This window comes from Pristiophorus japonicus, chromosome 15 (assembly GCF_044704955.1).
Source record: "Pristiophorus japonicus isolate sPriJap1 chromosome 15, sPriJap1.hap1, whole genome shotgun sequence".
NCBI classification, from domain to species: Eukaryota; Metazoa; Chordata; class Chondrichthyes; family Pristiophoridae; genus Pristiophorus; species Pristiophorus japonicus.
Window position 1 is genome coordinate 111,584,670 of NC_091991.1, and position 13,013 is coordinate 111,597,682.

The 13,013-nt window shown below is 48.7% G+C and overlaps 1 protein-coding gene across 1 annotated transcript in view; it reads right to left on the reverse strand.

The window, feature by feature from the left end:
- LOC139281585 (otoancorin-like) overlaps positions 1–13,013 on the reverse strand; it is a 116,577-nt gene that overhangs the window by 88,826 nt on the left and 14,738 nt on the right. Inside the window, exons 4-7 of the mRNA XM_070901738.1 lie at positions 12,942–12,972; positions 12,811–12,838; positions 11,200–11,278; positions 6,447–6,575 (exon numbers count right to left, since the gene is read on the reverse strand). Coding sequence (XP_070757839.1) covers positions 6,447–6,575; positions 11,200–11,278; positions 12,811–12,838; positions 12,942–12,972 — 267 coding nt within the window. The remainder of the gene's footprint in view (positions 1–6,446; positions 6,576–11,199; positions 11,279–12,810; positions 12,839–12,941; positions 12,973–13,013) is intronic.

Here is a 13,013-nt window from a genome sequence, read left to right on the forward strand (position 1 = left end):
CTCCATGGGGATGATATTGATATAATAGAATGCCATTTGGGATCTGTCCTGCCCTGGAAATCTTCCAGCAGAAGCTAGAGCAGAACCTCGAGGGTCGAGATGGAGTCTACAAGATTGCAGATGATATCTTGATCACTGGACGCAGTGAGACATTTAAAGAGGTCAATCACGATCATTACGTAAACTTATGCAAATTCATGCAGAGATGGAAACATCAAACTAAACTTCGATAAGTTCGAATACAAGAGCTCCCAAGTGAAATACATGGGACACATACTGTCTAGTGATGGACTCAAAGCCGACCCAAGCAAAGTGGTCGCAATCAACGAAATGCAGAAACCACAGGATGTCGCAGGTGTACAACGATTTGTCAGCATGACAAACTACCACGCAAAATTCTTGCCAGATCTTTCAGACTTCAGTGATTCCCTGCGATGGCTTACTCATAAAGACAGGGTCTGGAAATTGATGGAAGAACAAGACTGTGATGTATGTAGCATTCAAATCACTGACTCCACACAGTCTGGTGTTGTAGTAACTGCTGTGACCTTGGTCCTTTATTGTGTAACTCCAGAGTGCCCCTCAGGTGTGGTGGGCAGCCTTTTATACTCTGTCTCGCAGGTACTTTCGGGTCTCCCACCACAGTGCCCCTTGTGGTGCACCATTGTAACTATACATTTAATGTACATGGACAATACATAACATCTCACTGCACCCCGCCGCCCAGTTCCAAAAGCAAATTGCCGGTAACCTCGGCCTTGTTCGTCCTGGTTGATTTGTGAGTGTGAGTCCATGACCATCCACTTCCCTCTTCCCCCCCATGTAGAGATTATGCTTGTGATCTGGTGTAAGCATGTGGTGTTTGCAGTCCTTACATGGGTGATATAAGTACACAAACATCATCTCCAGTAGAAAGCAGGTACACATAGACAGTACATTTGTATGATACATGTAGATGCATTGAAGAGTTATATCAAAAGGCTGCAGGTAGACTGAACAGTTATTAAATCCCAGCTCCACTAGATAAGGTATGGTGGCGGCATACTGCCCCTTTTTGCCTGAGGTAATGGGCTGCGCTGAGACAGGGTATCGCAACTGGTGCGTTGCCTCTGTTCTCAGAAAATAGTCGCCTTTGCGGCTTGTCTGCATAAATCACACAAAATCAGAAATCGCATTAATCGATTAGTCATGTTAGTCACAGATCCATTAACCCTTTTAACTGTGTATTGTGATATTAACTCTTTTCACCAATCATATCAATCATTTTAATCACAGTAATCATTTTAGCATCAAAATATTAACTCGTCATAAATCACATCATCATACAAATCACAGTAATCATTTTGACTCACTCTTGCCCTTACAAAAGTCTTTTTGTGGGGACCGCCAATGGTGTAAGGCCCCTTTAAGACTCCCGGGTACATTTCTCTTTTAAGACGCCATTTTGTTTCTCCCACGAGGTTTCTACTGGGCGCCGCCATTTTAGGTGCTCTGCTGGTGCCTGCCTCTCTGCAGAACTCTGCTGCCACGAGACTCGCCGCCATCTTGCACTCGCTGTGCTGCTGCCTGCTCTCCCTCTCTCTCTCTCTAGCTGCCACACTCTGAACGCACCCGGGAGCCGCAATGCACCGGACCCCGCACCGCCGCATCCTCCGGAGCACCCCACGCAGCTGACCTTTTTGCCCGGGAGTCGCCACACACACACGTCCTCCGGAGCCGACCTCCTCACTGCCGCAGCCGATCCTGGACAAGCCCCGCTCCTCGGAGCACCGGCCCTCACGATGTCGCCGAGCGAGTCCCGCTCCCGAAACTGCCGATTCACCGCTCCTCCCGCTGCAAGCCCCACGAACGGCCGCCTCTGCCTGCGGGCTGACAGTGCCTGCTGGGGCAGCCCATCGAAGCCCTTCTCTCTTCTCCAGCTCGGTCGGCGCTGCTGCTGGTTCCAGAGCCTCTTTCTCACTCTCAGACTTTGCAGGGGAGAGTCGATGGCCGCCGCTGCTCTGCCCAACCCCACACTCGCTTCCTTCACTGCCATCCGATCCGAAGGTGGAGGCCTGCTCTGCCTGTGACCACGGGGGACAGCGGTCTGTGGAGGAATGAAGTCTTCCCAGCTCCCACGGACCTTCCCCATCCACCTCCTGCTGAGTAGCGTCGGCCCATCGCCTGCAATGATCCACAAAGGTAAACCGTGCGTCTCGCCACCGTGAGATACCTGCACACCCGCTCTGCCAAGAACAGGTATCAGTTCCCTGGTGTAGGTGCGCAGCTTTGCCGTGACCGGGACCAGCTTGGGTTGTGCAGCTGGGTTAATCCACAGTTCATCAAAAGTTTCCTGACTCATCAGCGACTGACCCGACCCCGTGTCCACTTCCATACTCACTGGGACTCCGTTAATCTTGACTTCCATAATCACTGGGGCCGAATCATCGGTACATGTATACAGTCCAAACGCATCATCTTCTTCCACCTGGGGCTGGGATGCCCATCGAGCCAAACCACAATGCTCCTCGCTGGATAGCAGATCATCTACCATCTCCTCAGCCACACGGTGAGTCGCGTTTCTTTTGCACATACGCTGAAGGTGGCCTTTCGTGTGGCAGGTATTGCACGTATAGTCCGCAAACCTGCACCGGTGAGCCCCATGGCTTCCTCCGCAGCACCAGCATGGTGCTACTCGATTAGTCCCCCTTGGCGGACTCTGAGTCCCAGGACCCTGAGGTCCGCGCTCTCTGCCCTGGGCAGAGCCACGTTCTGCAGTTTTGTCCGTGACGGGCGCTATCCTGTGAATAGTACCTGCCGGGTTCGAGACCGTGTGGATCATCTGTTTGGTACTGCAAGTCGGGGTCATAAATGCCCGGCTGATGTTGATGGCTTGCCGCAGGCTGACTGTAGGTTCAGTAGGTAGCAGCTCGTGAAGGAGACCCTCATGGCCAATCCCCATAACAAAGACGTCTCGCAACGCCTCGTTAATGTGTGTGCCAAAATCGCACGGCGCCGCAAGTCTCCTGATGTCCGCAGCATATTTTGTGACATCCTGGCCCTCAGGTCTGCAGTGGTGGTAGAATTTGTGCCGGGCCGTGAGGATGCTCTCCTTCGGTTTCAGTTGGTTACGAATGAGTTCAATCAGCTGCTCATATGACTTGTCCTTGGCTCTCACGGGTGCCAGCAAATCGCTGACAAGATGGTAAACCTCATCGCCACAACTGGACAGCAATATCGCCTTACGCTTCTCCATCAGTGCGTTCGTGTTCCCTGTCAGGTCGTTTGCTATAAAATAGTACTCGAGCCTTTTCGGAAAGGCATCCCAGTCATTACCCTCTGTGAAATCCTTTAGCGTGCCCAAAGTAGCCATGGTTGCATGAAGAGCTCGTCCGTGTCCTCGTTGCCACTTTGTGATGTATGTAGCACTCAATCACTGACTCCACACAGTCTGGTGTTGTAGTAACTGCTGTGACCTTGGTCCTTTATTGTGTAACTCCAGAGTGCCTCTCAGGTGTGGTGGGCAGCCTTTTATACTCTGTCTCGCAGGTACTTTCGGGTCTCCCACCACAGTACCCCTTGTGGCGCACCATTGTAACTATACATTTAATGTACATGGACAATACATAGCAAAGACAAAGCGTTTGAAGCTATCAAACAACTTGTGACAGATTCTCCGGTGCTCAGGTACTTTGACCACAAACTTGCAACCGAAGGTCAAGGAGATGCTTTGAGCAAGGGACTTGGGTTCGTTCTTCTGCAACAGGGACGACCAATTTCATATGCGAGCAGAGCGCTCATGCCAGCAGAAACACGATACTCACAAATCGAAAAGGAGCTGCTTGCTCAAGTCTTCGGAATGGAACGAAACTATCATATGGTCGCAAGATCACGCTATGGACAGACCATAAGCCGTTGGTTGCTATACGACGCAAGCCGTTATCTGCAGCACCCAAGTGACTACAACGTCTGCTCTTTCAGCTCAACCCAATATGACGTTAAAATAAAGTATCAACCAGGAAAAGAAATGTACCTAGCAGGCACCGTCTCGCGCGCATATCTCAAAAACGTGGAGAGATCACCGACAGAAATTGCAGCGGAATGCATCAACATGGTGGACTTTCTCCCACTCTCTAAACAAGGACTGACTACCATACAGCACGCAACTGCAAGTGACTCTAAACTACAAGTGGTCATACAACAAATCACAACGGGGCAGCCAGAAACGACACATGAATGCCCGCCTGAAACGCAGGCATACTTCAAAGCCTGTGACAAACTCACAATACAGGATGGCATAGTCTTCAAAGGCTATCGCTGTGTCATCCCAAAATCCCTGAGATCCAACATTCGTCAGTGACTTCATGCTGCTCACACTGGCGTCTAGAACACTCTTCGACGTGCCAGAGAATCCGTTTACCAGCCAGGACTGAACAGTGACATAAAAGACTATGTTTCAAAGTGTGAAACATGTAAGACCTATAAATCGAGCCAACCAAAAGAACCGTTGATAAGTCACAACCTCCCTCATAGACCGTACATTACACTCGGTCCCTTCATCGAAGTCATTAATATAGACTGTAAATAGCTAAGGCCCCAGCACTGATCCCTGTGACACCCCACTACCTACTGATTGCCAACCCGAAAATGACCCATTTATGCCGACTCTCTGTTTTCTGTCAGTTAACAAATCCTCTAGACATGTCAATATATTAACCCCAACCCCATGAGCCCTTATCATGCGTAGCAACCTTTTATGTGGCACCTTATCGAATGACATCACCCCTCAATGGACTAGCTCTAATTTTAAGATTATACCCCTTGTTCTGGATTCCCCTATCAGAGGAAATAGTTTATCTCTATCTACGCCATTGAATTTGTTTAACATTTTAAACATCACAATCAGATCACCTAAGCTCACGAGAATACAAGCCAAGTTTATGCAACCTGTCTTCATATTTTAACCCCTTAAGCCCCATGTTGGCTGCTGGCCGTTTGTTAAATGAGTCCAGTGAGAGATGAATGTTTACTGTTTACTGTAAAACAATTGGGAACAAAATGACATTTTGTAGTGACAGCCTGATGAAAATAATTGCAAATACAGGTTGAGCATCTGAAATCTGGAGTTCCAAAATCGCACTGATCCGTGGAAGGGTCGTCCGGAATCGGAAAAAACACGATAGCGGTATTTTTACTGCAAAAATACCGCTAATCACTCCGCTATTTTTTTAAAGGACCGGCGATAAAAATCAGCGGCCGTTGTCAACTTTAGTCCCAGGCCGATTATCGCTGCGAGTTGGGCTTCGGGAGGGGGAAAACACCAACAAAAAAACTCCAAAAAATAAAAAATAAAAATTCACAAAACCCTGACCTACTAAATCGCTGAAAAAGAATTAATAAAAACTTTAACTTACCTTTTATACAGGTCTTCAATGCAGGTTTTTCCCTGCCGCCGATCCCTGACACGGATCCTCCGCCGACCCTCTGACCCCACCCCCCTGCCCAGGCGTTTCCGGATTCGGGATGTCGGAAAGACATTCTAAAATCTGGAAATACCAAAATCTGGAATGTTTCCGGATTTCGGACGCTCTATCTGGAATTTGGTGGGGGGGGGGGGAATAGAGAGGAGGGATTTGATGGTTCACTGTGCACTGGTCAGTGAGTGGGGGCAATGCACCATCGAAGGATTGAGCCCTGGCCTGTGCTGGATTCGCTGATCTCGGCCAAGTTGGCAACAGGCGTTCTGCAAATGGTCGTCGTATCACTAAGCCAGGGAGAGGAAAGTAAGACTTGGATTTATATAGCGCCTTTCACGACTACCGAGCTGTAATGTATGCCCCTGTGAAGATGCTCACAGGTTTGTAGAGCTATTGAGTTGGGAGTGGCTTAGCCAGTCACGTGGTGTTCACAAGACTCAATAAAACCCCAGCCAGTTGGGTTCGGGGGATCCACAATGGGGCAGGTGGTTGTGAGCCTGGTGGATGAACTGGTAATGTATAGTGTGATTATTAAACCTTTTGCTAATAAACCAACTAGTTCTTAATAGCAATGTGTTGCTATGAATTCTTAAGCAAAGAACCCACGAAGCTAATACATTACAATAGCCAATTAAGTACTTTTGGAGTGTAGTCACTGTTGTAATGTGGGAAATACATCGGGCACCATTTTTGCTCCCGACTGCTACCGAAGCCCCTAGCTAGAGAAAGAGAAAGAGAGAGAGATGGAGAGAGAGAGTGTGTAAAAGGGCAGGGAAGTTTAGGGAGGGAATTCCAGAGCTTGGGGCCCAGGCAGCTGAAGGCACGGCCGCCGATGGTGGGGCGATTAAAATTGGGGATGCGCAAGAGGCAAAACTGGAGGAGTGCAGAAGATCTCGGAGGATGTTACAGCGATAGGGAGGAGGTGAGGCCATGGAGGTATTTAAACACTAGGACAACCTCCCACAGATAACGCCAACACGCTGCACCAACCTCAATGCTCTTGCCACTGTAGAGATATTTTTTGCTGAGTATGAAGGTTGAGGTGTCCATCTGGAGAAGATCAGAGGCCAGTCGCCTCGGCTGAAATACAATTTCTTCAAAATAGTTGGCGAGCGAAGTCTGCAAGAAGAAAAAATTAGTCAGAAAGAACCATTGGCTGAAAAAAATTAAAATATTCCCAGAGAACTCACCACAACATTTAACAAACTGCAGCATTATTGTTTCAGAATTGTTATAGTATGATATACTGGCCCTGTTACCCACATTCCGATAGTCCTCACTCTCCATTATCCGTCCCCAAGGCTCTGCCTCCAGAGCTTGGCCCAGACCCCGCCCCACACCTCCAGGCACCGCCCTCATGGCCAGGCCCACCCCTAGGCTCCACCCACAAGGCCAGGCCCAACCCCTCACTGCCTTGACCGTGCCCCCACAGCCAGGCCCCGCCCCCACAGCCAGGCCCCGCCCCCACAGCCAGGCCCCGCCCCTCACTGCCTTGACCGTGCCCCCACAGCCAGGCCCTGACCCAACAGCCAGGCCCCGCCTTCATAGCCAGGCCCCGCCCTCTGCCTCGACCCTGCCCCCACAACCTGGCTCCACCCCCACGGCCAGGCCCCGCCTTCATAGCCAGGCCCCGCCCTCTGCCTCGACCCTGCCCCCACAACCTGGCTCCACCCTCACGGCCAGGCCCCCACAGCCAGGCCCCACCTTCATAGCCAGGCCCCGCCCTCTGCCTCGACCCTGCCCCCACAACCTGGCTCCACCCTCATGGCCAGGCCCCCACAGCCAGGCCCCGCCTTCATAGCCAGGCCCCGCCCTCTGCCTCGACCCTGCCCCCACAACCTGGCTCCACCCTCACGGCCAGGCCCCGCCCTCATGGCCGTGGCCGTGCTCCAAGGTTCCTCCTCCACAGCTCGGTCCAGGCCCCACCCTCACAGCCTTGGTCCCGCCTCCACAGCAAGGCTCCTCCCTCATGGTCAGGCCCCTCACCATGCCTTGCCGCTTCGTGAACATTTGGAAACAATGCCCATGGGATCACCACTAGGAAAGGGAATTCCCAGCTGACTCGCCACCCCCCCCCCCACAACTCCCAATCCCTAGCCATGGAACACAAGCCAATTACAGCAATCTCTGCCTCCCACCCGCCCCCCGCCCCACAATACTGCCATCCTAGTTGGGATCAGCTAATTAAATATAGCCCAATGACCAAAGCTAGGACACTACCTAGTATTGAGAAGGGGCACCTCTACAGGTCTCAGAATTGGGTGCGGGTGGGGGAAGCAGTCAAGGTTCCTGCTCCTGATCATTATCCTTGGTCCCTGCTCAATAGGCTGCCTGAGGTTTCGTTATGAGGAATTCAATTCAATGGCCACATCAGCAATGGCTGACCTGTGACCCCAGCAGCTTCCGAACTGGAGCAGAAAGAGTCTTGGGGGAAGGGAGGCTGAAAGAAAACTTCAAACCAACCACATGGAGGGACCATTCAGCCCCTAGATCATGGTCAAATTTAAAAATAAAAAAGGGGCGATCACACTGCTGGGCGTGTATTATAGACCCCCAAACAGTGGGAGGGAGATAGAGAAGCAAATATATAGGCAAATTGCCGTGAAGTCTAAAAACCATAGGGTAGTAATAGTAGGGGATTTTAACTATCCAAATAGTGATTGGGTCAAATTTAGTGTGAAGCGTATAGAGGGTGCGGAATTCTTGAAATGCATTTAAGAGAACTTTTTTAGTCAGTATGTAGCAAGCTCAACACGAGAGAGGGCGGTTCTGGATTTAGTTTTGGGAAATGAAGCTGGGCAGGTTGAAGGGGTATTAGTGGGGGAGCACTTGGGTGCCAGCGACCATAATTCAGTCAAATTCAAATTGTTTATGGATAAGGGCAAGGATAGGCCTGGAATAAAAGTTCCAAATTGGGGAAAAGCTAATTTCGCTAAGTTAAGGAGTGATTTGGCTATAGTGGACTGGAAACACCTACGTGTGGGTAAATCAGTGTTGGAACAGTGGGAGACATTCAAGGAGGAGATCCGGAAGGCTCAGGTCAAACATGTGTCCTTAAAGAAAAAGGGTGGGAAAAATAATTCTAGAGCCCCCTGGATGTCTAGGGACTTACAGGGGAGGATTAAGAAAAAAAGGGACGCTTATGTCATATACTAACGGCTAAATACTTTAGAATCTTTAGAGAAATATAGAAAGTTAAGAGGCAAAATTAAAAAGGATATTAGGAATACTAAGAGAGAGCATGAGAAATTCTTGGCCAGTGAAATTAAGGAAAACCCTAAGATGGTCTATAAGTATATTAAGAGTAAGAGGGTAACTAAAGAAAGGGTAAGGCCTATTAGAGACCATGAGGGTAATCTTTGTGTGGAGGCGGAAGATGTTGGTAGGGTTCTTAATGAAAACTTTGCATCTGTTTTCACAAAGGAAAGGGGTAATGCAGATACTGCTATTGAGGAGGAGTGTGATATTCTGGATGAAATAAATATAATGAGAGAGGAAGTGTTAAGGGGTTTAGCAGCTTTGAAAGTAGATAAGTCCCCAGGCCCGGATGAAATACATCCCAGGCTGTTAAGCGAAGTAAAAGAGGAAATAGCAGAGGCCTTGACCATCATTTTCCAGTCTTCTTTGGGTCTGGGCATGGTGCCGGAGGATTGGAGGACTGTTTAAAAGGGAAAAAGGGATAGGCCAATTAATTACAGGCCTGTCAGCCTAACCTCAGTGATGGGAAAATTATTGGAAAAAAATCCTGAAAGACAGGATAAATCTGCATTTGGAAAGGCAAGGATTAATTCGGGACAGTCAGCACGGATTTGTTAAGGGAAGATCGTGTTTGACTAACCTGACTGAATTTTTTGAGGAGGTAATCAAGAGGGTCGATGAGGGTAGTGTGTACGATGTAGTATATATGGACTTTAGCAAGGCTTTTGATAAGGTCCCACATGGTAGACTGGTCATGAAGGTTAAAGCCCATAGGATACAGAGCAAAGTGGCAAGTTGGATCCAAAATTGGTTTGGAGGTAGGAAGCAAAGGGTAATGAGTGATGGATGTTTGTGACTGGAAGGATGTTTCCAGTGGGGTTCCGCAGGGCTCAGTACTGGGTCCCTTACTTTGTGGTATATATCAGCGATTTAGATTTGAATATAGGGAGTATGATTAAGAAGTTTGCAGACAACACTAAAATTGGCTGTGTGGTTGATAATGAAGAGGAAAGTCATGGGCTGCAGGAGGATATCAATCTACAGGTCAGGTGGGCAGAGCAGTGGCAAATGGAATTTAATTCTGAGAAGTGTGAGATGATCACTTTGGGAGGGCTAATAAGGAAAGGGTATACACATTAAATGGTAGGCCACTTAATAGTGTAGATGAACAAAGGGACCTTGGAGTGCTTGTCCACAGATCCCTGAAAGTAGCAGGCTAGGTGGATAAGGTGGTTAAGAAGGCACACGGAATGCTTGCCTTTATTGGCCGAGACATAGAATATAAGCAGGGAGGTTATGCTTAAATTGTATAATACTTTGGTTAGGCCACAGCTGGAGTACTGCGTGCAGTTCTGGTCGCTGTATTATAGGAAGGACGTGATTGCACTAGAGAGGGTGCAGAGGAGATTTACGAGGATGCTGCCTGGAATGGAGAATCTTCGTTATGAGGACAGATTGGATAGACTGGGTTTGTTCTCATTGGAACAGAGAAGGTTGAGAGGAGATCTCATCGAGGTGTACAGAATATTGAGGGGCCTGGACATAGTGGATAGTAAGAGTCTATTTCCATTGGTGGAGGGGGCTATTATGAGTAGGCATAGTTTTAAGGTGGCTGGTGGAAGGTTTAGAGGGGATTTGAGGGGGGACTTCTTTACACAGAGGGTTGTGAGGTTCTGGAACTCACTGCTTGGAAGAGCGGTGGATGCAGAAACCCTCACCGCTTTTAAGAGATGGTTGGATGGGCACTTAAAGTGCTGTAACCTGTAGGGTTACGGACCGAGAGCTGGTAATTGGGATTAGACTGGATGACCTTTTGTTGTAGGCGCAGATATAATGGTAAGTGCTGCAGGGAATAGAATACAGCCACGCTGATCTCCTGGACTAGTTTCGATCACCTGGATGGGTTGGAGAGGAATTTTCCCAGATTCTTTTCCCCCAGTTGGCCTGGGTTTTTATCTGGATTTTGCCTCTCCCAGGAGATCACATGGCTCCAGTTGGGGTGGAGTGTAGAATGTTTCAGTTGAGTGAGATGGATTGGTTGGGCTGGGTGCTCTTTGCTTTTCGTCATTGTTCATAGGTTTATATGTAACCTTCAGGGCTGCTGACCGAGGGCCGTGCGGCTCTTTGTCGGCCGGCGCGGACACGATGGGCCGGAGTGGCCTCCTTCTGCGCTGTAAGTTTCTATGTTTCTAGGGCTGATCTGTATTTAATTCCATCTACCCGCCTTGGTTCCGAGACCCTCAATACCCTTGCCTAACAAAAATCTATCAATCTCAGTGTTGACATTTTCTATTGACCTCCAACCTCAACAGCTGTTTTTGGGGGAGAGAGCTCCAGTTTCCCACTGCCCTTTGTGCAAAGTGCTTCCTGATATCACCCCTGAACAGCCTGGCTCTCATTTTAAGGTGACGCCCCCTTGTTCTGGACTCCCCCCACCAGAGGAAATAATTTCTCCCATTGATATCTATCTGTCTGTGCATAGAAATAATCGTACACACGTACACATATATAAAGTGCAACCATATAATACTAGCATAGAGCAAACCTGAATGTTGTGCAAACTGGACCCCTTTGAATGAAGGTATCGCAGCATTTCCGCATAATGTTCAATAATGGAGTGATTCCTGGAACCCAGAAAACACATTAACCTCGCTGCTGTAGGTGTTTGAAAGACACCTTTCATGTATTACTTCTCTCGAGTGGAGTTATGGGCACTTTCCCCACCTATTGGAGTGGGTTGAAACCTTCTACAGGACATATCCCAAACTGCTGGGTTTTAAATTTTAACTTGCATGTAGTAACATTTATTGTCCTCATGACAGTGTCGGAGCCTCAATTCCAGGGAAGAGGATCAGTTTTCCCCCTTCCCCCAACTGTGGATGACTCAGTATTGATCCTTTGGTCAATTATACCACAGCAAGATGCGGAGTAAATCTCCCTCTGCTCAGCCCCAACAGTGAACTTTAACCCTTCCCACCCACCATACTGCACCTTGTTTTTATTAATTCACGGGATGTGGGCGTCACTGGCAAGGCCAGCATTTATTGCCCGGCCCTAATTGAACTCGAGAACTGGTGGTGAGCCGCCTTATACAACGGAATGGTTTTCTAGGCCATTTCACAGGACAGCTAAGAGTCAACCACATCATGTGAGAGTCCCAGGTGGGCAGAGGAAACGTTACCAGGACACCCTCAAAGCCTGCTTGATAAAATGCAACATCCCCACCAACACCTGGGAGTCCCTGGCCAAAGACCGCCCTAAGCGGAGGAAGAGCTTCTGGGAGGGTGCTGAGCACCTCGAGTCTCGTCGCCGAGTGCATGCAGAAATCAAGCGCAAGCAGCGGAAGGAGCGTGCGGCAAACCTGTCCCACCCACCCCTTCCTCCAACCACTGTCTGTCCCACCTGTGACAGAGACTGTAATTCCCGTATTGGACTGTTCAGTCACCTGAGAACTCACTTTGAGAGTGGAAGCAAGCCTTCCTCGATTTCGAGGGACTGCCTATGATGATGATGATTTGGGTCTGGAGTCACTTATAGGCCAGACCGGGTAAACACGGCAGATTTCCTTCCCTAAAGGACATTCGTGGATTTTACGACAATTTGGTAGTTTCTTGGTCACCTGTCTGAAATTAACCCAGTTCCTATATCAGATATCCTTGTGACTTATAGCCACGGCTCACTCTCGCCTCTGAGTCAGAAGGTTGTGGGTTCAAGTCCCACTCCAGAGACTTTAGCACATAAATCCAGGCTGACACTCCAGTGTAGTACTGAGGGAGTGCTGCACTGTCGGAGGTGCCATCTTTAGGATGAGACGTTAAACCGAGGCCCTGTCTGCTCTCTCGGGTGGACGTAAAAGATCCCAGGGCACCATTTTGAAGAAGAGCAGGGGAGTTATCACCGGTGTCTTGGGCCAATATTTATCCCTCAATTAACATAACTAAAACAGATAATCTGGTCATTATCACATTGCTGTTTGTGGGAGCTTGCTGTGCGCAAAATTGGCTGCTGCGTTTCCCACATTACAACAGTGACTACACTTTAAAAGTAATTCATTGCCTGTAAAGTGCTTTGGGACATCCTGAGGTTGTGAAAGGTGTTATATAAATGCAAGTCTTTTTTTCTTTTAGTTGGTTTTAGATGAAGCAAAGGATCACACCTGAGGTATTCGAGTGCATCGACAATTCCTGAGGAATGAAGGGGAAGGATTTTAATATATAAAACGAACCAATAAGTCTGGAAGAGCAAGTTTCAAGTAGTTAGATTCCAATAGAATTGGGAGAATCTCACCTTCGATGTATTTCCCATCCAACAACTTATCCTAAAAGGAAGAGACAAGTGTAAGCTGCTGAACCCATCCAA